General features: G+C 32.4%; 1 protein-coding gene across 1 annotated transcript in view; it reads left to right on the top strand.

Moving 5' to 3' along the window:
* The window catches only part of LOC133175883 (protein-cysteine N-palmitoyltransferase HHAT-like), a 41733-nt gene that overhangs the window by 15463 nt on the left and 1210 nt on the right, over positions 1 to 25060 (top strand). The window contains exons 9-20 of the mRNA XM_061311025.1: positions 320 to 434; positions 802 to 883; positions 5259 to 5380; positions 5499 to 5563; positions 7281 to 7391; positions 7536 to 7730; positions 7911 to 8228; positions 8762 to 9081; positions 13645 to 13680; positions 13859 to 14060; positions 14296 to 14440; positions 22297 to 22415. Coding sequence (XP_061167009.1) covers positions 320 to 434; positions 802 to 883; positions 5259 to 5380; positions 5499 to 5563; positions 7281 to 7391; positions 7536 to 7730; positions 7911 to 8228; positions 8762 to 9081; positions 13645 to 13680; positions 13859 to 14060; positions 14296 to 14440; positions 22297 to 22394 — 1809 coding nt within the window. The 3' untranslated portion in view covers positions 22395 to 22415. The remainder of the gene's footprint in view (positions 1 to 319; positions 435 to 801; positions 884 to 5258; positions 5381 to 5498; positions 5564 to 7280; positions 7392 to 7535; positions 7731 to 7910; positions 8229 to 8761; positions 9082 to 13644; positions 13681 to 13858; positions 14061 to 14295; positions 14441 to 22296; positions 22416 to 25060) is intronic.

The raw sequence follows: 25060 nt of genomic DNA, 5'->3' as shown, positions 1-25060 counted from the left end.
AATTCTTTCAATATTCTTCTGATTTATGCTATTTACAACTGACTAAATGTTTTATACCTGTAATTCATAACTGAACAAATTACAGCATTTTATTGTTCTATTTTCAATTGTTTTATATAAAGATATTTCTGTGAGAAAATTGAAATTGAGGAATCAGTATGTTTGGTGGAACTTTAATTATTTTGGATTCATAAGTATTCTTTACCACAAATTTTAGAGGATTGTATTGATTTTCTTATAAATGCACAGAGTTAGAACCTTTCACAATGACAAAATGAAAAAAATTGAAATGTGAACATATTTTCCATTTTGTCAACAGATTGAGACCTGTAGTTTCTCCATGACATTTGTCTCCAGAGGCTGGAAGAACAAAACTGATGAAGAGCCCCAGTCACCTCCTGACACGGTGAAAATCACCAAGGTAACGGGGCCAGGTGAGTGATGTATTTCAGTGTTTGTCAGGGCAGAGATATCTGAAGCAGGCCAGTTAGCAAATATCCAAGATATAAAAAATATGTCAATGACTTAGAGCATTAAGGTTCATAAACCCTCTGCTCTGCACTCATATAAAATGGTTCTCTAACTCTTATGATTTTTCAAAAGAAATGTATTTGTTACATAAAATACAAACAATTATTACATTACATAGCTTGCGGAGCAAAATTGGACCAAAAAGACACTTCAACTTGACAAACAAAAGAGGTCCAAATATATATACCAATCCAGGCATCCATTTTTTGTTTGTATCATCTGTCCTTAAGAGATCAAATTTACATCTTATCAAGATAATATATTTTTCAGAGGTTGGATACGTGACGACTCCTATCTGTATGGTACAAGCTGCTGTTGTTGTGTTGAAGGAGACGGATAAACTCCCTGGAAAGTAAGTCATGTTTGGCTGTATGGTACTGTTTAAAGAAGCACATGAGTATTTACTATAATACAGTATGATAAAAATACCAAAGGAGTCAGTTTTCCAAAGACTTAAAAATTTTAGTTAATACAGAGGAATTTTGGAATTCTTTAGTTTCTTCTTCATCTACATGTTACAAATTTATTTTTTTTCCTTTGGGCCTTAGACTTCTTTCTTGTCCAGAATGAGAGACAATTGATTTAACTACATGTATATAGTGTCTTGATTTACTGTTCCTTAGACCATGTATTTTCCTAACTCTAGGGGTCGAGGACTGGACCCTTGTGTCTTTTTACTGTTCCTTAGTAATGTGTATTCTCTTGACCACAGGGTTGCAATTTTAGCCCCTGGTGTCTTAATTTAGAGTTCTTCCTTAGTAATGTGTATTTTCTTAACCCTAGGGGTGGAGTTTTAGCCCCCGGTGCTGCCTTCCAGGACACTACCCTAGTCCAGAGACTCTCTGAACACAACATCAAGTTCCAGGAATTGGACGATTAGGGACTCTGGCAGCTTACAAGCTTGTGCCATATATACAGTGTTAACGCTGCTTTATTGTGTATCAAAGGGACAGGTGCTTGTTTCTCTTTACAACTGCATTGGTACAATCATACAAAAGTTATATCTTTTAAATATAAGACATTAAATTCAGTGTAGTCATCACTTGTTACAGCATTTAATGGTGTTGTCTCCATTTTTGCATGGTAAATACAGAGAATTCACACAGATAGGTTATCGTTATCTGTTAAAATTATGTTGTAATTCTTTTCTGATGACTGGGTAAAAATACTTTTCTTCAATATAATGAAATCATGTTATTGGTTTAAAAAATATTGTTTTTCCTTTGAATTATTTTTGTGAACCCAATTCTGCTGTAAATGATTAGAGAAAATAGTCCTGTATAAGCATATATCTTACATATATGTGTACTGGGTTTATATAGGGTCAAGGTGTGAAAAGCATTATGTTTTATATTTATAAGATAGGTTAGTCATAAAGCAAACTAAGGTGAAATGGGATCAATTATCAAGAATATTGAACATCCTGTTTTTTACTTCTTTTCATTGATTTGATTTTTCTCTTGTATGTTTTTGTCTATTTTTTTTTTTTTTTGGTTTTTATTAACATTTTTACATATATTTCATTTATTTGTATCTACAGTTCTAGTTACTTTCTCAAATGCATTCATTTCATAGTGTTTTCTAATATTATAAACCAAGTGGTAAAAAATGCAGAGAAAAGAAAGTTCTATATGATTGTACATTGTGTAAACCTAACAATAAAGCTGAATACTCATGTATGAAATCCATACTTTGCTGATCAAAAGATTTATATTGAAACCTAGTCATTCAAGCTCGATAGATGATTTACTTAATTTTGCTTAATTACAATTGATATGTATAGGAAGAATATCTTTAATCTGATTTTTTTTTGTGATTTAATGGCTGTCCAATTGTTAAAAGTCTGGATTAACACATAAAGCTTTCCTTGATTACCAGTAGCGACTTATGATTTGTGTATAATGCATCTACAGTTGAACTTCAGTATCTCGAACACTGATATCTCGAATACTATGAATATGTCAAAGTGATATGGAAGTCTCAACTGCTTATTCTTTAAGTATTTTACTCTCAATATCTCGAATCCTCGGATTTCTCTAAGTTTTTCCTCCGTCTCATTGAGTTCGAGATAACCAGGTTTGACTGTATTTTGTTTCAGTAAAACTGAATGATTTATTCTATTATTTTTCTGTTTAATGCTGCAGTTCTTCAATTAATTTTTGTGCTTATTTTTGCAAAGATATGTTGTTCACAAAAATCTGTACTATCAGCTGAAAATAATAAATTATTCTGCAATTATTTTCCTTTTTTGTTTCTCATGTATAGGTTCAAATCAAAATGACCATGCATTCTAGTATTCTGTTAACAGCTGAAAATGATCATCAGTATGGATTGGTTCCATGACTTGGGAGTACAAAGAATTATGAAATTTATTAGCAAGTTTGAAATTTCGTTACCTCATTGTGTACATTTCAAGCAAATATGCCTTGCATCTTTTTTTTTTATAATTAAAGTCAAGCATGGGAATAAGCTAGGAAAATGCTTTGAAAAATTACAGTTGAACTTCAGCATCTTGAACACTGATATCTGGAATGCCATGGATATGTTGAAGTGATTTGGAAGTCCCAACCACTTATTCTTTAAGTATTTTACCCTCAATATCATGAATCATCGGATGTCTCGAAGTTTTTTTCGGTGCCATTGAGTTTGAGATAATGAGGTTTGACTTTATTTGGGAAACTAACAATCAGAACTTGGATTATAACATCCCCCCCCCCACTTTTTATAGTAATTGGGCTATATGGACCATGGATATCAACCTAGGTAGCTCAGTGGTTTAAGAGCACCCTTTTTCTTTTAAATATATGCCACGGACTAGACCAGGATTCGAACCCATTGGCCCCCTGAATCTCCAGTCAGGTGCTATATATATATATATATATATATATATATATATATATATATATATATATATATATATATATATATATATATATATATATATATATATATATATATATATATATATATATATATATAATATATATATATATTCAACTGAGCTATCTCTATTATATTGTGGCTGACTGCCACAATATTATACAAGACATCACTTTTGCGTATATAGTAAAAGTCTATCTTTTCCAACAGATCAGAAAAAATATTTACATGCAAATGTCTTTAAATGCAGGGACCTATATACTATATAGTATATAAGTCCCTGTTAAAAGTATATATCTTTGTAGTTCTTAACATAATTTTGGAAATTTGAAATTCGCGGGAGAACTCTTTAGTTTTGGAGATAGAAAGTTTCTTTCGTAAAATGAAAGTAGAAAATGAGGAAGGCATGATCTGCATAAACACATGACAGCCTAGTGAATATATTGTGTAGGTCTTCTAGATGCATATTGGTGACGAAGTATAAAGTTTCCTAATGGAAACTACAGACTCACATACAGATACAATATAAAGTTTCCTGATGGAAACTACAGACTCACATACAAATAGAAAACGGGGGCTGTTTGGATGATCCAGTCAGAGGTATGTACCAAATAATATTTTTTCCGAGCGAAATTTATATCTTTGTCACCAAGATACGCTTGAAAAATGACAGTGAAAGGGGTGGATCAAATGTATATTATCTGGCCGTTGTCTTATAGAATTTAAGTGAAAAAATTTATTGCAACATTATTTCATTAAAAAAAAGTAAAAGGATACTTGCAGTGAGGAAGGAGTGCAGTCAATGAAAAAAATATGCTTGTTAAAATTTTATTGAAGACAAATTATGGAAATGTTTTTGTTGCATAGAATATCCTACAGTTATTCCCTATCAATACTGACTGGGAGTCCAGATTTTAATAAGGTGGAAAACACAAAGATGCTTTCATTTTTGCAAAGATGATTGCACCCAGCCTACTCTAATGATGACATATAAATAAAGTTAACACAAAACTATACTTTTGATGATATTATTATTTTATTAACTGAAACAGATATATATATATATATATATATATATATATATATAACATAAAATATTCAGATATAACAGATATATGCGTTATACACTCGATCAGCCTCTGAATTTTTTCATATATTGTAAAAGTTTGCAATAATTCAAAGATAATGTAAAAATAGACCGAAAATACAATACATAAGAAAACATGTAAACCATCAGTCATCCCACTGGTGCTCCTAAGATATATATTGAACCTGATGCAGTGCTGTTGTCACAGTTGATATATTGATAAAAAGCTTGTTTTACTTACAAATCTTGTAAAATTCATAGGGCATTGCATTTTATGTTTTGTTTTTCTATGTCTGTCTGAATACATTGATTAAAATAAAAATCAAAAATGGCTGAAATTAGTATCATACTTAATCTGTATGCATGTACATCACTTTTTATATGTACACAAAAAGAGTGAAGGGTGGACACTCACCATCTTGGATTCCATGGGATACCTCTATTCACACTAAAACACCTGTCTTGAATGATGGGCCAGTCTTAGATCAAGCCTGCATGGTCTTATCTTTGCTTCATGTTTTCTATTTCCTTATTGGTGTTGTAGATGTTCATCTTTGACAATCATGATAAGAATATAAAAATCAAATTAAAAAAAATCACTGGATAATTCAGTTGCAAAAGTAGGGAAAAATACTGTTGATAGAACATCTGTTCAGAATTCAGGTGCCCAAAGTTTAAAACCTGGTTTGTTTTGTTGTATTTTCTCCGTTGTTGTGTTTGTTTGACTTGTAATTAACATGATTAAATATTTTTCCATCAGTGGTGTAATGTCTAGGAGATCTCGGATCCACCCCCTGCCCTGGCCAGAGGTCCAGTTTTACCGTGGGGTACACGTCAGTGCTGTCGTATACATTACCTGGCTGGTCTACAGAGCATCTAGAGGTAACATCTGATAAAAAAACAAAACAAAACTAAAGCTCCAAAACTGTTATTTGCTCTCTCTCTTTCTCTCTAGCTATCAATTTCACTGAATGTTATTTTTTACTTTTGTTCTATAAAGAATATGACGGAGCGCTGAATATTTATGCTTTTGAGGCAGGATGGAAGTGGATTGGAGCTGATAAGGTAATTTAGTGTAAAAAGAATTATTAGCTGGTAAGGTATTTCATAATGACAGACATTTAACAATGAAAATATGATAAAATTATTAATATGACTACATTTTACATAGTTACACTATTAGGGATTTATCAGCCTATTTTGGGAAATGCCATTTTGAGGGAATTGGGAAAAAATTATTGGCTATTTGATGAAATTGGGAAAAATGGAAAATCTTGCTTACATCATGTATTCAAATGTAATTCAATGTAATTTAATTCATTTAACATTTCAGCATGAATTCTAATTTGGGCAATCAAACAGACAAATTAATGATCCAACTTCATCATACAAGATCAATTATCAGAATAATACACTTAAATAACACTAAATATGACTTCAATGAGTATAAAGTATTGATACAACTTAGGGTAGTACATGTGTGTATGAGATTCCAATTTAGGTCATTAGAATTTATCTGTTACTGGAGATTATAAACCTCCTGCAAAAAAAAATTATACTAAGTTCCATTTTAATATGTAAACATAGGTAATCAAAGATTATGAAGCTCATCTCGACAAATGTTATCTATAAGTAAGGCAAATTTCACATAATATTTTTTTTTCCTAAATAGGGTACATCCCAAGATCAATATACATGCAAGTTTGGTTTAAGTAGAACTTATAGTTACTTGGAAATAAACCTGCTCAATAAACTTTTAACCTGTTTAGTAATCAAGAAAATTGTGGTCAGTTCCAACATCCAAAGCAAGTCTGGAAGTTTTCATCCTTAGATGCCCCATCTATGCAAGTTTAATCAAAACAGGCCACAATATTATAAAGCTTCTCCAAAAAAATTACTCTGGTCACTCATCTGGAAAATGTAGGTCAGATTCAAAATCCAAAGCAAGTCAGGAAGTGTCCATCCCTAGAAACATCATCCATGCTAATTTGGTTAAAAAATGGCTAAAATTCATTCATGTGGAAAATCTAGGTCAGATCCAGCATCCAAAGCAAGTGTGGTCCAGGTAGGGCTTATAGTTACTTGAGAATTGGACTTGCTCCTAAAACTTTAACCGGGACGCCGACGCTAACGCCGACACCGACGCCGGGGGTATAGCATAAGCTCATCTTGACTTCGTCGAGGTGAGCTAAAAATGCATTGAAAATATATTTTTCCATCTAAAATAAATGCCTAACAGTTCTTACCATTCCCTTGAAGATCAATTGAGTAGGTGGAAATAACTTAATACATCTACATAATAACACAATATTGCCATTTTCAGAAAAACGGAGGAAATTCGGATTAAAAGTCGGCGATGTATTACAGTGTTTTTTAAAACGTGTTATGGCTGTAGCTTTGCTAAATGAGTTAATCAGAGGAAAATTACAGACAATTGGACAATTTTATTTAGTGTTTATTAAATATAAAAGCATTGTTTAGCAATTGGGAAAAAATACTGCCAAATTGGGAAAAATTTAACGTATTTTCAATTGGAAATGGGGCCGAATTTTGGCCCCTGAGAGGGTACTGATAAATCCCTGACTATAAATAAAATTATAATTACTTCAAAACGTACTACATGTATTTAAAATACTGCTTATTGGTTTGATTCTATTTAAGTCTGTCAGATTAATGTTGGAATACAAGTTATATAATTTATTACTGCCTTGAGTGTGCAGTTAAAAAAGACCAAATTTTAAAAACTTATTTTCTCCATATTTAATTTTACCTCTTTTTCCAGGATGTATCCAATTATGAATGGCATTACTTTTACAACTGGTTCTGGGTGGTCTTGCCTTTTTATGTAGGTCATGTGGCCTTGTCAAAAATCATTGAGTGGAATTTTATTGAGGTAGATTTGGTTAAAAAGATGTTCAATTTAAATACTTTAAGATAATTAATATTTGAAATTTGATTAAATTCTCTCTTAATATTCAAATATGTGTTTGAGTTATCTCTCTTTGAACAAGTGGCTACAACTGAGATTTTCTTACAGAAGAGAAGATGGGTGGATCTAATCTACTCCTGTGGTGTTCTCCTGTATCTGATGGGTTGGAGGACTATTGTTTTGTTTACTTGTCACTGTTTGTTCATGTTTCTCATTTCCTTCTCCCGATCATTCGTAATTGTCTGGATTACCTCCCTTTCCCTCCTAATGACACTTAATGTGGACTATACTTACTCCCTTATGGTAAGTTGTCAAATTTTTGGTAGAAAAATATTTACCAACTTGATTATTTACATTTTTTATGGAATTTCCAAAATTAAAAAAAAAGAGACAAATCCTGTAAAAGTTGTTTTATGGGGTTTTTAATGATAATGCAACAACTTCTTGATTTAAAGTTAACAAAAATATTCTAATCTGATTTAGCGTGACTGGTGTTGTCAGGAGCGTGATGGGGAGTTTTACCTAATGGTGTACACCCTGGCTCTCACTCACCTCCGCTACACTAGCTTCTGTCTGGAAAAGTGTCTCCATGACTACAAAGTGCAGGAAGAATCCAGTAAAGGTCAAGGTCATTTGATGTCTGACAACAGTGAAACACAAAATGAAGAACCTAACTCCACAGTAGACATAGGGACGCCCCCAGTCTGTGGGAAGGGGTTTATTGATATGGTGTTTTATGTGTTCTACCTACCTCTCTTTTTCACGGGACCACTGTTGACTTTCAACGCATTCAAAAAACAGGTATGTACATAAATTTTATCTAAATTTTCAAGAAGAATTTTTCAGGAATTGAATTGTGTTCAACCGTCATATGCTGTCACTCTGAAGTTGCATATTCTATTTAGTTTTTCTACATCCTAAAAAATGCTTCAATGAAATTGATATACATTATGCATGGTAACCATTATATCATTAAACAAATTACCGGGATGTATTTTTGCGAGATACAGTATAATAAATTGCTTTTGTTCAATTAAATATTTGAACATTGTATGGAGGCTATCTTGAATGGCTGAGTGTTGGAGGAAATTACAAAGATGAGATACTGTGCATAATTGGAGGGAAAATTTTGTGTTGTGTCGCTATTTGAATCACATTATTATGTTTTGTAAATAGAGGTAAATAAAGTGAAACTTTTGTCTTGATGCTATCAGACCTAAGAGTACTTACAGTACTATGATTTTAGTGAATGGCAACTGTTTATTTTACACAGTCCTATTCTACAATGCATATATTATATTGTGATAATGACTTATATTTGGATATTTTTTCAGATGAACAATTTCTGCAAGTCAGATTCCAGCAGTCTGCCCTATTTATTTCTGAATGTAGTGAGATTCCTGCTCTGGGGAGCTGTAAATGAATTCCTTCTTCACTTTCTGTATTTCAATGCCATTCAGCAGAACAACACACTTATGAATCGCTTGGACCTATGGACCCTGGCTGGAGTCGGCTACTGGAATGGTCAGTTCTTTATGAATAAGTACACAGTTCTCTATGGGGTACCGGCCAGTGTGGCTCACCTGGAGAAGTTGGATCCTCCCCCAGGTCCTAGATGTGTGGCTTACATCTACACCTACTCGGAAATGTGGAAGTGAGTCTGTGCACTGTTTTTCAGCTAACCTGAACCAAAGGTTCAAGTCAGCTTTTCTGAACACCTGTTGTCTTTCACTTGTCTGTCCTTTCATCTGATTACATTTTAGCTCACCTGAGATGAAGGCTCAAGTGAGCTTTCCTGATCAAAATTTGTCCATCGTCTGTCGTTGTCATCGTCGTAAACTTTTATACAATTTCATCTTCTTCTCCAGAACCACTGGGCCAATTTTAACCAAACTTGTCACAGAGCATTCTTTGGACCTTCTTCCAAGAGGAGATAATTAAGAAATAATGAAAATTGGATGGGTCATTTAAGAATCTTTTTCTCACAAACCACTGGACCAGAAATGATGAAACCTATGTGAAAGCTTCCTGGAAAAGTGTAAATTCAAGTTTGATCAAACTATTCTACCACTATTGGCAATCAAGTTTTACATGGGAATATATAGGAAAAATCTTTAAATATTATCTTCTCAAGAACAATAAATCCATGTTCAGTCATATTTACATGGAAGCATCCTCAGGTAGTGTATATTCAAGTTTGTTCAAATCATAGCCTCTAGGAGTAGTGTGGGACCACAATGGGCAATCAAAGTTTTACTTGGAAAACATAGGAAAAATCGTTAAAAATCCTTTTTCCCAGGAACAACAAAGTCATGATTAGTCATATTAATACTGAAGCATCATCTGGTAAATATATAAATGTAGATTCAGAGTTCTTCAAACCATGACCTCTGGGGGTAGGTTGGAGCCACAATGGGCAATCAAAATTTTACATAGGAATACATACTAGGAAAAATCTTTATAAATCTTCTTCTCAAGAAAAGCAAAGTTATGATAAGACATATTTATATGGAAGCATCCTCAGGTAGTGTAGATTCAAGTTTGTTCAAATCTTGAGGCCTGGGAGTAGGGTTTTGGCCATAATAGGAGATCAAACTATTACATAAGAATATATACGTAAGAAAAAAATCTTTGAAAATCTTAATCTTTTGAACATCAAAGCTCTGCGCAGCTCTGTTAAGGCTGCATAAAGGGGGCGGGGCCTAATTTATACGGGAAAAGTTTACTGTGACATCACACAAATATAGCAATTCCTCACAATAACAGAAAATGAAATAATTTGCGAATCTAAACTGCTTAAGAGTAATGAACTACATCAAAACTTACCAATGCATTCATTTTTGTCGCTAGTTAAATCCCACACAGCAAGATATAAACAAGTCACTGATCGCAATGCACTTGTCGACATGACGTCATCATGGTAAAGTTTGACGCATTTTATGTGCAGTGAGAGGCGGATCAAGTAATTTTTTCACAGTGAAAAATGCATTTTATTATCAAACAGAACATTATTTGAAAATCTTAGGTAGACCATTTATACAAATCTGAAACGTTTGTTTGGTGCCATTATTTAAAAAAATATCGAGAGAATGTACTGAATTAATTCTACCGTGTTTTTGTATACAGGGTGTGCATGTTTCACGCCGAGGTGCTTCATTAAATCGCCTTTTCGCAAGGGCATACACTTAATAGATCTTGACCATTTTTTGAATACACATAATGGACATATTCCTTAACTTGAAAAGTGCTGCTGCTTTCCTGAAATCGATAGCATAACTTAATAAATACATAAAATACTTGGTAAAGGTCACACATATTTCGACATTAGCAAGATAACTTGAAATTTAAACTAATAAAATGCGAATTCTATTTAAAGCAGCAGCACTTTCCATAAACTACAAGTTATGTAGAAACAATCTAATACTTTAATTTTTAATTTTAACTAGGGTATGCCCAGGGTTCTCATTAACGCAAGAATCTGCGTCCTAGACGCAGCAAAATTCCTTGGGACGCAAGGTTCTTAAAAACGATGCGTCCGCGGACTCGTGATCGGACGCGTCCTCGTTAGCGAGAAAATTCGGGAGATTTCGAAAACGGGGAATTTAGATGTTAGGATTTGTCAAAGAAATATTTAATCGAAACCTTCATGTAACTATCATAAAGTTTATCCAAGAAACAACTTTTCTTGTACTTATTTCACTTTTTTAAACAGGGATTGATCATAAGATATTTCTTGTTTATTAGTCCAGTCATAATAGTGTCGCATGCCAAACTTAAAAAAAAAAAACACTTTTGAATCTTGAGTGTTATCTACATGCAGAAACCATAATTACTGCTTGTATACACAATGGGGCTTGATTATCTCGTGAATTTCACCCAGTGCAGACGACCGACAGGATTAGTTACGCCTCATTGCACATGACACCTGTGATTGTACACAGTCAACTTTTGGGTACTAGTTGATTATGCAACAGTTAATTTTAGCTTTATAAACACCAAGTTATTTTTATGGCAATTGATTACGCGTGTATTTTAGAATATGGCTTGAATGCATTACCAGTTTATATACTTGAATATGTTAATATTGCGTAAACAAACTGATAAAATGATAAAGATTTTTATTGATGTTTGGATGGAAGAATACTGCAATATTTTAGTTTGGACTCAACATAATTTTTCTGGGACGCATCAAATTTAGCTGGGACGCAACCTTCTCAGAAAACTTGAGTCCTGGGACTCAAGTTAGCAAAATCCTAGTGAGAACCCTGATGCCCTTGCGATATTGAAATTTGTTTCTGACCTACATACAGTACACATTACATGCATTTATCACGTGACTATCAAATAACGTGACCAAACTAAATTCACTACAGAGCGGGGTATACAATGTTATTTCAAAGAATATTAAAGTCATAAGATAATATAGTACCTTTACAAAATTAAAATTCATTTTAATAATGTATGTATTTATGCACGTTTATATTCTGTTGATTTCTTCGAAGTACGCCTTAACAGTGCTGCGTGATAAGTCATATTAATATGGAAGCATTCTTAGGTAGTGTAGATTTAAGTTGTTGTTTAAGTTGTTTGGGCCACAATGGGCAATTTACTCAGGTGAATGTTGTGGTCCATTGGCCTCTAATTTTTAGCTTACCAGAGCCAAGGGCTCAAGTGAGCTTTTCTGATCAAAATTTGTCCGTTGTCTGTCGTCGTTGTTGTCGTTGTTGTTGTAAACTTTTCACATTTTCATCTTCTTCTCAAGAACCACTCGGCCAATTTCAACCAAACTTGCCACAAAGTATCCTTGGGTGAAGGGGATTCAAGTTTGTTCAAATGAAGGGCCACGCCCTCTTTCAAGGGGAGATAATTAAGAATTAGTGAAAAAATAAATGCATCATTTAAAAATCTTCTTCTCAAGAACCATAGGGCCAGGAAAGATGAAACTCATGTGGAAGCATCTTCAGGTAGTGTACATTCAAGTTTGTTCAAATCATGACCCCCAGGGGTAGGGCGGGGCCACAATGGAGGATCAAAGTTTTACATAGAAATATATAATAAAAAATCTTTAAAAATCTCCTTCTCAAGAACAGCAAAGTCATGATGAGTCATATTTATATGGAAGCATCCTCAGGTAGTGTAGATTCAAATTTGTTCAAACCATGACCCCTGGGGGTAGGGCGTGGCCACAATGGAGGATCAAAGTTTTACATAGAAATATATAGGAAAAATCTTTAAAAATCTTCTTCTCAAGAACAGCAAAGCCACGATGAGTCATATTTATATGGAAGCATCCTCAGGTAGTGTAGATTCTATTTTGTTCAAACCATGACCCCCCGGGGTAGGGCGTGGCCACAATGGAGAATCAAAGTTTTACATAGAAATATATAGGAAAAATCTTTAAAAATCTTCTTCTCAGGAACAACAAAGTCATGATGAGTCATATTTATATGGAAGCATCCTTAGGTAGTGTAGATTCAAGTTTGTTCAAATCATGACCCCCGGGGGTAGGGCGGTACCACAGTGGAGGATCATAGTTTTACGTAGAAATATATAGGAAAAATCTTCTTCTCAGGAACAGCAAAGCCCAGATTGTTCATATTTATATGGAAGCATCCTCAGGTAGGGTCGATTCAAATTTATTCAGATCATGATCCTCGGGGGTAGGATGGGGCCACAATGGAGGATCAAAGTTTTACATAGAAATGTATAGGAAAAATTTTAAAAATCTTCTTCTCAGGAACAGCAAAGCCCTGATTGATCATATTTATGTGGAAGCATCCTCAGATAGTGTAGATTCTATTTTGTTCAAATCATGACCCCCGTGGGTAGGATGGGGGATCGAAAGTTTTACATAAGAACATATAGAAAAAATATTTCTTCTCAAGAACAGGAAAGCTATGTTTAGTCATATTGATATGGAAGCATCCTCAGGTAGTGTAGATTCAAGTTCAAATGATGACCCCTGGGATAGGGAGGAACCACAATGGGGGATCAAATTTTTACAAAGGAATATATGGAAAATTTTTTTTAAATCTGCTCAAAATGAAAAAAGCACTTATAAGGCTTATAGAAAGTGAGACTAAGATTTTTTTATTTTTAAATTTTCTTCATTTTTGAGATACCATTCAGTTGATTGTTTTTAATTTTTTATATTCACAAGTGCGTATGAGGACTTGATTTTATAAATGTTTTTTTTTTTTTTTTCATTTGTCACTAGATACTTTGACAGAGGAATGTACAGTTTTATCAAAAGGTAATGATCTTATTTCTCTTGTTGTGTATGCTTTTAAAATGTGGTGCAAATCATCAAATTAAGCATTCATTTTAGGTATGATAGTATGTTTGTTATTTTTTTCAGAAAAAAGTATATATTTTTCATCATTTTAAGTTATTAGTATGATTGTTTTCTATTGTATTGTTACTATTTTTAGATACATCTTCTTCCCCTTGGGTGGATCTGAGAGTGGTGTAGTAAGGAAGACATTGGCTTCTGTGGCCTGTTTTGTGTTTGTTTACGTGTGGCATGGCTCGGAGTATTATGTGTTTTTGTGGACACTTTTTAATTTTGTGGGTGTTATTGTGGAGAGAATTGCCCAGGGGATTCTGGAAGTCCCATCTGTGATAAATATTCAGGTATGAGGCTTCATGGAAGACTAAATTATATTCCTTTCTATTACAAGATGCATTGAAAAGGGTTTTCAAATTTTGAATAGTATGTTATGATCCTTCAACAAGAAATTCCTTGAAAATTTGGAATTATTAATTTTTCCAATATTTCTGTAGAATTATAATCGTAAGCACAGGTCAAATTTAAAAAGATTGGATAAGTCTCTATTTATATGATTTAATTGTTCCACAACTTTTGCAGAGAAGGTATCTAACAAAGGAGTGGATCCGGCGATTGTACGGGTTCCTGAGCGTTCCTCTGTTTCTGATGTCAGCCATCACTGCCTTCTGTTTTTTTGGTGGAAGCTCTGTAGGTTTTATATTCTACAGCAGGTACATCTCATCAGGTGAGTGGATTTTAATTAATTTACTGAGTTATTAGTTAGCATCATTCTCAGGAATATTTCAGGCTGATGTATTTACTACACCCAAACTCATTCACGGATTTATTTTTAGAGCAGTTAGAGGGATCATCTTTTACAAAGATGATTTTTGTTTACCATACCTTCCTAGTGAGAATTATATTTGCATAAAATTAAAAAAAAAAAACAGTTTGATCATAGAAAATATTAAATATGATATTGTAATACTTAAGGAACATTTGGGATGGGGGTTATTTTTGTAAAGTTTCTCTAATCAGAAATTTATGAAAGTTAACCCCAAGTAAACATACAGTCTATTTGTTGTTTGTTAACAGAGCCATCTATTGAACAGATGATTAGGGAAAAATAGCAAAAACAAAATAGGAAGCAATATTTCCAAGAAAATGTAATACTATATAGTTTAATCTCCCCCTCAAGAGAGCATGGATCCAGTGTATTCTTAAGCATAGCTACTCTACTCCCAGTTGGGTACTGGGTATTTTGGAATTCAAAATACTTTATTTTGTTACTTGTCTTTGAAAATGAATCATTGACATTTGCTAGCTCAGTTGCCACAAAATGACTTCGAGAAATAAAGTTCAAATAAGTTTACACATGCTGTTCCCAGCTTTATTGCATAATTTTAATTAAAGACTATTAAAATCACTCGACTGTACATAAAAACAAAGACTGTCAGAGAAAAACAAGCAAGCTTAAAATCGTAATTGAAAAACCTCATCAGATTTTCACTTCAACATTGACATTATTCAAACTAACATCATTTTATAGTCATGAGAGGAATGTGGTTAATTTTTGTTTTTAATGAGTGCTCTGAGTTTTCACACAATTTAATCAATGTCAAATGCTGTCATTCCTAGAAGAAAATGACTCCATAACTTCAACTTCTGCGTTATCAATGTGATGGTTTCATTGACTTCAGGATAGAATTTCTCTTCCCAGGGGACCTTTAGCATTATTGACACGTAATCACTCAAATGCTCAAGTCAAGGGCAAACAGTCCTGCTACTGGAATATATATTTATATTTTTGTTTATTTAAGGTCTAAATTCACGCCAAATCAGAGTTGGTTCAATGACCAGGAAATTGCCATTGTGAATTATTGATAATGGCCATAAATGCTGATACACCCGGAGTATTTGTAGGGATATATGGAGCCATAATGGATGCATTAGTGACACTAGGTCACAAATCAGTGTTAATTATGTCCCAGCTATAAAGTGTAAACTGTAATTATGTCAAGATTCTGCAGGTTTCAGATTCACTGACAGATATCCCTGGATATTACTAGCCCACTGACCTTGCACTTTCATTTTGGTTTTGACAGAAACTTATTAGAAATACAAATACATACTGTAATTTCATTTTAATTTTTGTTGGATTCAAATTTTCATGGTTTTGGAAAAAAATATTATTTAATTCTTTGACTGTAAATTCATGGACAGCTACAACATTGACCCTCATGAATTAAAATGATTCCACAGTATTGCAAACACACAAATTTGGACAGAAGCCTTTAAGATAGACAAATAGGCAAATATCTCACAGACAGACAGACAAACTAAAAAAGATTATATATCACATGGAAAAACTTGGAAAAAAACTAAAAATGAGTATATACATGTATTTCAGGGAGAGAGAATAGTTAATATCTCAAGGAAAGGGATATAAAACTAAAGGGTGCAAATATCTCTCAGATGGATGGACAAACTAATATAGAGAAAATATCTCTTGGGCATACAGACATAATAAAAGAGAAAAAATATCTCATGGACAGACTGACAAACTAAAAAAGATCAAATATCTCATGGACAGACAGACAAACTAAGAAAGATCAAATATCTCATGGACAGACAGACAAACTAAAAAAGATCAAATATCTCATGGACAGACAGACAAACTAAAAAGATCAAATATCTCATGGACAGACAGACTAACTAAAAAAGATCAAATATCTCATGGACAGACAAACTTAAAAAGATCAAATATCTCATGGACAGACAGACAAACTAAAAAAGATCAAATATCTCATGGACAGACAAACAAACTAAAAAAGATCAAATATCTCATGGACAGACAGACAAACTAAAAAAGATCAAATATCTCATGGACAGACAAACTAAAAAAGATCAAATATCTCATGGACAGACAGACAAACTAAAAAAGATCAAATATCTCATGGACAGACAGACAAACTAAAAAAGATCAAATATCTCATGGACAGACAGACAAACTAAAAAAGATCAAATATCTCATGGACAGACAGACAAACTTAAAAAGATCAAATATCTCATGGACAGACAGACCAACTAAGAAAGATCAAATATCTCATGGACAGACAGACAAACTAAAAAAGATCAAATATCTCATGGACAGACACACTTAAAAAGATCAAATATCTCATGGACAGACAGACAAACTAAAAAAGATCAAATATCTCATGGACAGACAGACAGACTAAAAAAGATCAAATATCTCATGGACAGACAGACAAACTAAAAAGAACAAATATCTCATGGACAGACAGACAGACTAAAAAAGATCAAATATCTCATGGACAGACAAACTAAAAAAGATCAAATATCTCATGGACAGACAAACTTAAAAAGATCAAATATCTCATGGACAGACAGACAAACTTAAAAAGATCAAATATCTCATGGACAGACAGACAAACTTAAAAAGGTCAAATATCTCATGGACAGACAAATTAAAAAAGATCAAATATCTCATGGACAGACAGACAAACTAAAAAAGATCAAATATCTCATGGACAGACAGACAAACTAAAAAAGATCAAATATCTCATGGACAGACAAAAAACTAAAAAAAAGAACAAATATCTCATGGACAGACAAACTTAAAAAGATCAAATATCTCATGGACAGACAGACAAACTAAAAAAGATCAAATATCTCATGGACAGACAAACAAACTAAAAAAGATCAAATATCTCATGGACAGACAAACTTAAAAAGATCAAATATCTCATGGACAGACAGACAAACTAAAAAAGATCAAATATCTCATGGACAGACAGACTAAAAAAGATCAAATATCTCATGGACAGACAGACAAACTTAAAAAGATCAAATATCTCATTGACAGACAGACAAACTAAGAAAGATCAAATATCTCATGGACAGACAAACTAAAAAAGATCAAATATCTCATGGACAGACAAACACACTCAAAAAGAACAAATATCTCATGGACAGACAAACTAAGAAAGATCAAATATCTCATGGACAGACAGACAAACTAAAAAAGATCAAATATCTCATGGACAGACAGACAAACTAAAAAAGATCAAATATCTCATGGACAGACAAACACACTAAAAAAGAACAAATATCTCATGGACAGACAAACTAAAAAAGATCAAATATCTCATGGACAGACAGACAAACTAAAAAAGATCAAATATCTCATGGACAGACAAACAAACTAAAAAAGATCAAATATCTCATGGACAGACAGACAAACTAAAAAAGATCAAATATCTCATGGACAGACAAACTAAAAAAGATCAAATATCTCATGGACAGACAAACTAAAAAAGATCAAATATCTCATGGACAGACAGACAAACTAAAAAAGATCAAATATCTCATGGACAGACACACTTAAAAAGATCAAATATCTCATGGACAGACAGACAAACTAAAAAAGATCAAATATCTCATGGACAGACAGACAAACTAAAAAAGATCAAATATCTCATGGACAGACACACTTAAAAAGATCAAATATCTCATGGACAGACAAACAAACTAAAAAAGAACAAATATCTCAAAGACACACAGACAAACTTAAAAAGATCAAATATCTCATGGACAGACACACTTAAAAAGATCAAATATCTCATGGACAGACAAACAAACTAAAAAAGAACAAATATCTCAAAGACACACAGACAAACTTAAAAATAGCAATGATTTGTGGAAAACATACCAAGTAAATGAGCAAATATTTCATGGACTTACAGACAAACTAAAGAAGCCAAATATCTTACGGACACCTAAACTTATGAAAGCAAATGTTTCACAGACAGACAGATAAACAAACTAATAAACACAAGTGCAAACATATCTTGTTCCAGCATCATTGACAGACATATTATCAATTCTTTAATAGCTCTTTTCTGTAGTCTCAGCTGTATTTACTTCAGTGCTTGATGATTTTTTTTTAAAAAAAGGATCAATTCCAGAGCAAATGCCTTTCTTTCACAGACAGAGAGTGAACTTTAAAAAGTCTATTCATACTGACCAATTCATTTTGTACAATCATAGATGTATAAGTGTTAAGCCAATGTCAACTTCAAGGTCAGTGGTATTAAAATATACTGATGATCTGCCGACACTTGCTAATCAATTCAATTTTTGCAAAATTGTGATTGTGGTAAGAAATTATGTTAAGACCTCTGTGCCCTTGTTTAAAGTTCTTTTTGTGTTTGTGTGGGTGGATTAGTGGGGGGACTAATAAAAAAAGGAATTGGAGTGCAATTTCTTGGAATGGCTTAATTAGGGCTTAATATCCATTATCATTGGATGCAAGTCCAAGCAAAAGACTCAGTCCTACCTAAAAAAAAAATGACCTCCACCCCCTTTAAAAAAAACAAACAAACAAAAAACAAAAAGCAAATAAAAAAAATACATTAAAAAAAACAAAAAACAAAAACAAAAACAAAAAATGTAAAAATTCCCCCATTGACAAGCATATTGAATTCTTCAGTGCTTTTTGTCGGGGGTATAAATTTACAGGTTAACATAATAGTTCACAAAAATACATTTATGAACAGAGATTATTTAAGCCTACAACCTATCTTTATTTTACAGTAAAACATAATACAAGTCATCAATTTTTTTTCTATTTTGCTTTTTTTTTTTTCAATTTAATTTCCCAGTTGAAAGGGTGTATGACCATGTTACAAAAATTAAGGGTCACTTAACCCCATTATTACTTAATTGTTCTTTCTTGTTTTTTTTTTCACTCTCAGAAAAAAAAGTATCAGAATTCATTTCTAATTGATCAAAGTGTTAAGGGTAGAGAATGGGTCTAACAGGTACTTGTGGCAGTTCAGATTTAAGAGAAGGGCATATCTTAACCTGTCAAGTTTGGTTACTAGAACCTGCCATTTCCTGTGATTTCTTCAGTTATAATACAAAACCGTCATTACGTTGATATCACAATTTATTATTCATTGAGGACTTTCACCTTCTTTAATTGTGTATCAGAAACGTGCAACCATGCACCAACTGTTTAATCAATGATGAATCAATACTGGCCAGTCGGATTCATTTCTTGCAGTAAATGAAATCATTTTCTCAAGTCTTATATACAGTTAAGATTTCTTGCTATGTGATTTTTTGATCTGACTTAGTAATTTGAATTTTAATGTAGAGTGTAATTTTACACATTTAAAAAAGAATTTTTTGGTGTTTTGTATTTGGCATACATGTATTATGTTTGGTTATAAACTTCTGAATACAAGGGCACTGTGTTTCCTATTTCTCTCTCTTCATCCTCCCCCCCCCCCCATCCCCCAACTTAAACACCTATCTTCTAGTTGTACTAAAGAAAAAGTTATTTTGTTCTTTCGTGGGTAATTTTTTCCTTCATAGCCACTAGTTTCTGATTGGTAAAATCTATTTTTCAAGGTGATGTCGAAATATGGTGCAATTGCCAAGGTACCTCCTAAGTTTAGATTTTACAATAGTTTCTTATTTGACAGATTTTTTTTGATTTTTTTTTTTTTGATAATGATTTCTTATCAATGACATCCTGTAATTGAAAATATTTCTTTTTCAATTGGTTAGTCTGAAATTGAACATTTAAGGCCACTAAAATGAAGTACAAAAAAGACCAGTAATTTCAAAGGGCAGGATCAAAGTCAGTTTATCAGAACTTAAATAATAGGCACATCTGGTGAGGATGAGATTTTTTCATTAGAAATATACATCATGCCATGCTGGGATACTGTTGGTTTGTAATTTTCCATATTGATTTTATGTTCTTCAAAAGATCTTTAGATGCATTGCTTATGTAGCGTAGCTAATTTTCTCGATTTACAATACAGCGCGTTTGATATATCTTGTCATTAAAGTGTTATTATCTCCCTTTTTAAGGTTGAATCGATCCTTTTTTTCTCAGTTTAACAGACTTTTATGAAGAGACATATATCTTTGGGTCTTTGAAGTCAGAGGGCTGACAAACTACAATGTCTCGGTGGTTGTCCTGTTTGGGGGGGAAATATCTCGATCAGTTTTGTTGGTAGATCATTCAGATTTTGTGTGAATTGCCTCTCCCTTGATGTTTATTTTTCACACAAGAACAGCTTGCTCTGAACTTTTGTGTAAATGTTACTCCATTGATCCTGAACAAAGAATCCATATTTGTAAATTAACCCATCCTTTCCATAAGAATTTCATATAACTCAATGATTTAAAGTTGTGAGTGGTTGATTATATGTTATAGTCTTCCATGAATAGAAAGACATATTTTGGGACAGCATTTTTAGTTGAACTCCTTTATACTCTAAAAACAAACTTTGCTACCAATGTTTATGGAATAGAGGTTCAGGGGAAATAATTCCAGGTTGAATTCATAGAATTTAGCTATACTTTTAATTTTTGCTGATTAAGTCTATTTTTTAGAGCAGACATACATGCACTATTTTTTAAATACAAATTACTAAAAAAAAAAGTTCACAGTGTTTAATGTTAATAGGAGTCCATAAACCTTTTCCCAGCTTTATTTAAAGAAATTTAATTTCTTAAGTAATAATTCATGTAAACACTCCAATTTTTCTGTGCATTAACCTCTTTGTTTTTTTCTCATGTTTTTTTATCCATATAGTTTTAAACCAAAATGAAAAGGTATGGGACACTGAAACAGTCGGGTATGGATGAAAATCTAAAAACTAATTCTATGTGGCCTTGTATGTAATTTTTTTTTTCAATTTTGCAGGCAGTGTATTTCTGTATTACATGTATTTATGTCCATTTTACTATTAATTTTCTAAAATAAACTTTGAAAAAATGTCCATAATTATATAAAGACCAGCTAACTGCGACAATAAAATAATTGCTCTGATTAAGTGATTGGGACAGAATTATTTAAAAGCAGTTTTGAGACGTAAATACTTTAAGAGTTGTGACTACTTATGAGTTTATATACAAGGCTTGTTTAAAGGAAGGGAAGAGAGAACACAAACAAAATTGCCAGAAAGAAGATAAATTGACAAAATGACTTTTATGGTGCACAGTAATTGTCAAACAACTGATTTCATAGAGGCAGCAATTACAGTTCTATTTTGGTATTACAACGTACCATACAAAATTCAAGAGTTCATATATTATTAGAGCTTCTTTGATTGGTTGGTATATAATTGTGTGAATATATTCATGAGAATATAGATATTATGTATTTCAAATTCACCAAAAAAAAAAAAAAAAAAAAGAGAGAGAGTTTCTAAATAATTTTGTTAGGCACAAGCTCTCTCAGGAAATTGCTTTCTAATATGATGTATTTCCATTTCTGACTGTCCAAATTAAAAGTGACAGGAAATGTATTTCACAATGAAATGCTATTCAAATGCTAAAAACAAACAATGTAAATATTTTACATGCCATGTTTTGTAATGCAATAAGTTTGCATACTGATTTGAATATAAATTTGCTCTCATTGTGTTGATAAAATTACAGTTGAATTCAAATTAGTTTCACTTTGTTGATAATGATGATGGAAGTAAATAAGTAATACAGTTGTATATATGTTAATTCAATTTGTCATTGCAGTGTTATCATGACTTTTCTTTCCAGGGAATTTCCAGGCATTGGCAACTGTTTACGCTATCTTATATTGCTGTGTGCAATCTAGCATGGAAATAAAGCGCAACTCACATATTAGCAAGGAATGACCAAAGGAAAGCTAAGATTAGGTAAATTTATATTTGACATCAGCTAAATAACCAACAAAGTAACTAATTAATTAAAAACTAGCAAACTAACTAAATAACAGACAAACTATAAAGACTGTATAAATAACAAACTAATTAACTAGATGGCCATTTACTAGTTGAGCTAACTAACAAGCTAAAATTTGGCTAATTAATCATATTAGGGATATTACAAGTTTGGTTTGAAGACTATACATTTAATAACTTTTCAATAAATAGTGGTGGCATATATTGCTAACCAAATTGTTTAAAAATAACTTCTGTTTATTACCGATTTTGATGTACAGTAAATTCTGTTTGTCACCGAGTTTGATGTACAGTAAATTCTGTTTGTCACTGAGTTTGATGTACAGTAAATTCTGTTTGTCACCAAGTTTGATGTTACAGTACAGTAAATTAAATCAGAGAAGTAATTTAAGAGACCAGCAAATTGGGACAAAATTACTTCATTATTTCTGGGATTTCTTATATGAATTTAAAAGTAACATTCTGCACTTTTGGGAGACAAAGTAAAACTTTATTATAATGGTATAATCACTTTGAGAATAATATAGCTCTACATATTTTTTCTGTAAATTTTGTGATATGAGTCTTTATTTTTTTCATTGCTTTAAAGAACCACTTCTGTAAAAGTGCAACTGTACTAAACTTGTCTGAACAGCAATTCAGTGAAAAGGTTAACATGTCCAATCTGAATGTTTTGTAGATAGCTGTTATTTCGAAAGAAACATTAATTTGCATTGTCATTAATGGCTTAAGTTACCAATGACAACGATTGACTGCAACCAATTAAAACAAACATTACATTGGTCTTACTGTTAGGAACTGAATAACTATTGGTAATCAGTTTTGTAACTTCTGTCTATGAAAAATGTATGAAAGATGTAATATAATGTATGAACAGTGATAAAAAAAACTAGCTTAATTACGTCGTTATTATGCAACTTATGTCATCAGCTTAAGTGCCATCTTGCTATTAACCTGCAAACTTTTTAATTATTCATTAACTTTCAATAATTAGTGATGAGACAAAATTGAGGTTGTGAAAGGGAACAAAGCTTCTACAATATATATCTACATACATAAACAGAATAACGTGTTAAAGGCTTGGCTTGTGAAGTCAGCTATATTTACAAGTTACATACTGCACAGTGGATAACCAGTGAAGTAATATATGGCTAACCAGTAGTAAACGTTTCACTGAGAATTAGGTAAATTTAACTCTCTGTATGTGTCCTCTCTAATCTGTCTTAATTCTCTTTATTTTGTATCTGATACTGTAATACCTTTGATAGAACAGTGACTTTGTGATGACTTTGTAGTGTAAATAGTATTGTCTTTCTCATCCAAAGATGAACCATTAAGACAGTATTCCTTCTTTTTTTTCACTAGGATCAAATAATAAAACTTCCACACTTCGGTCCTTGGTAGATTAAACCTGTATCACTATAAATCTACTGATTGATGTAGCGTCTAGTCTTCAGAGTTGAAAAATTAGAATTCTAAAGTTGTACATCCTAATTCATTATTCATTGCATTAATGATGTAGTTTTCAAAATACCAATTTACAATTAGAAATAAAGCAAACATGAAAAATTTCTCTTTATGGTGACTTTTCCGATATTTTTAAAATTTCAGATTTTAGGCACTTTTCCTTGGAAGCTGTGTTTCGCTGAAATTTGACTCATAAAACAAACAACACGTAAGCACCGAAAAAGAATCTAAAAACTAAGAACTGAACTGCGACTGTGGGAATGTCACACAAAGATCACATGAATCTTTGACCAGTGACTATAGGGTAATCTGCCATCATTTCAAAGCCCTCATCAAAGTCTATTGTAGACAATGATAATATTATTTGAATCAGAATTATATTGACTTTATCTCTCTTCAGAGACCTGATTACAATATTTAACAATGGCTGTAATCATTAATGGAAGCTAATTATCGGATCTTGATACAGAAATATATGCCAGCCTCATCTAGATGAATGAGAAATCAGATTCATTATGATAGCTGCTTTATCAGAAAAGATAGGATGGTTATTACAAACTCATCAATGACATGGATTCAGGAAGCATATTGTTTCACATGACCTGGAAAATGGACACTTGAAGAATAGTTTTTGAATTCCTTGCCACATACTGGGGAATCATTTACATTTTGTAGGGGTCCTATTTTCATAGTTTTCATGGCTATATACCTCTGATCCATAGGATAACAGCCTCAATGAATATTAAAATAAAGGTGATGTCTTTATAGCGAGATACATGTCCATAAAAATCAGATCACCTAGAATATATCATTTTTAAGCAATCCAGGAAATTTGGCCCTCATGTGCTTTTATGTACAGTACTCTCTGAACACAGTGATTTTGGGCTTGTGATACTTTAAATGGTTTACAGTTTATTGTGAAAAGAAACGTAAATAATCATTTTGTTTCTTGGCTAAATAGTCGTAAATCACCTTTCCTTCATATAAAGAACATTATTTTCGAGTACCAGTAAAAGGGAAAAGATATATTTCTTTTTTCAAGGAAAGATATTTTATAAAATACAATTACCAAAATTTGTGATTTTTTTAAAATCTCAAATATACCAGATAGGAATATCCCCAAAGTAAGGTGT

The sequence above is a fragment of the Saccostrea echinata genome, unplaced genomic scaffold (genome assembly GCF_033153115.1).
Source record: "Saccostrea echinata isolate AGI-Se365-2 ecotype Australia unplaced genomic scaffold, CSIRO_AGI_Sech_v1 ptg000002l, whole genome shotgun sequence".
In the NCBI taxonomy this organism is placed as follows: Eukaryota; Metazoa; Mollusca; class Bivalvia; order Ostreida; family Ostreidae; genus Saccostrea; species Saccostrea echinata.
This window is presented reverse-complemented; position numbering and strand designations above follow the sequence as displayed.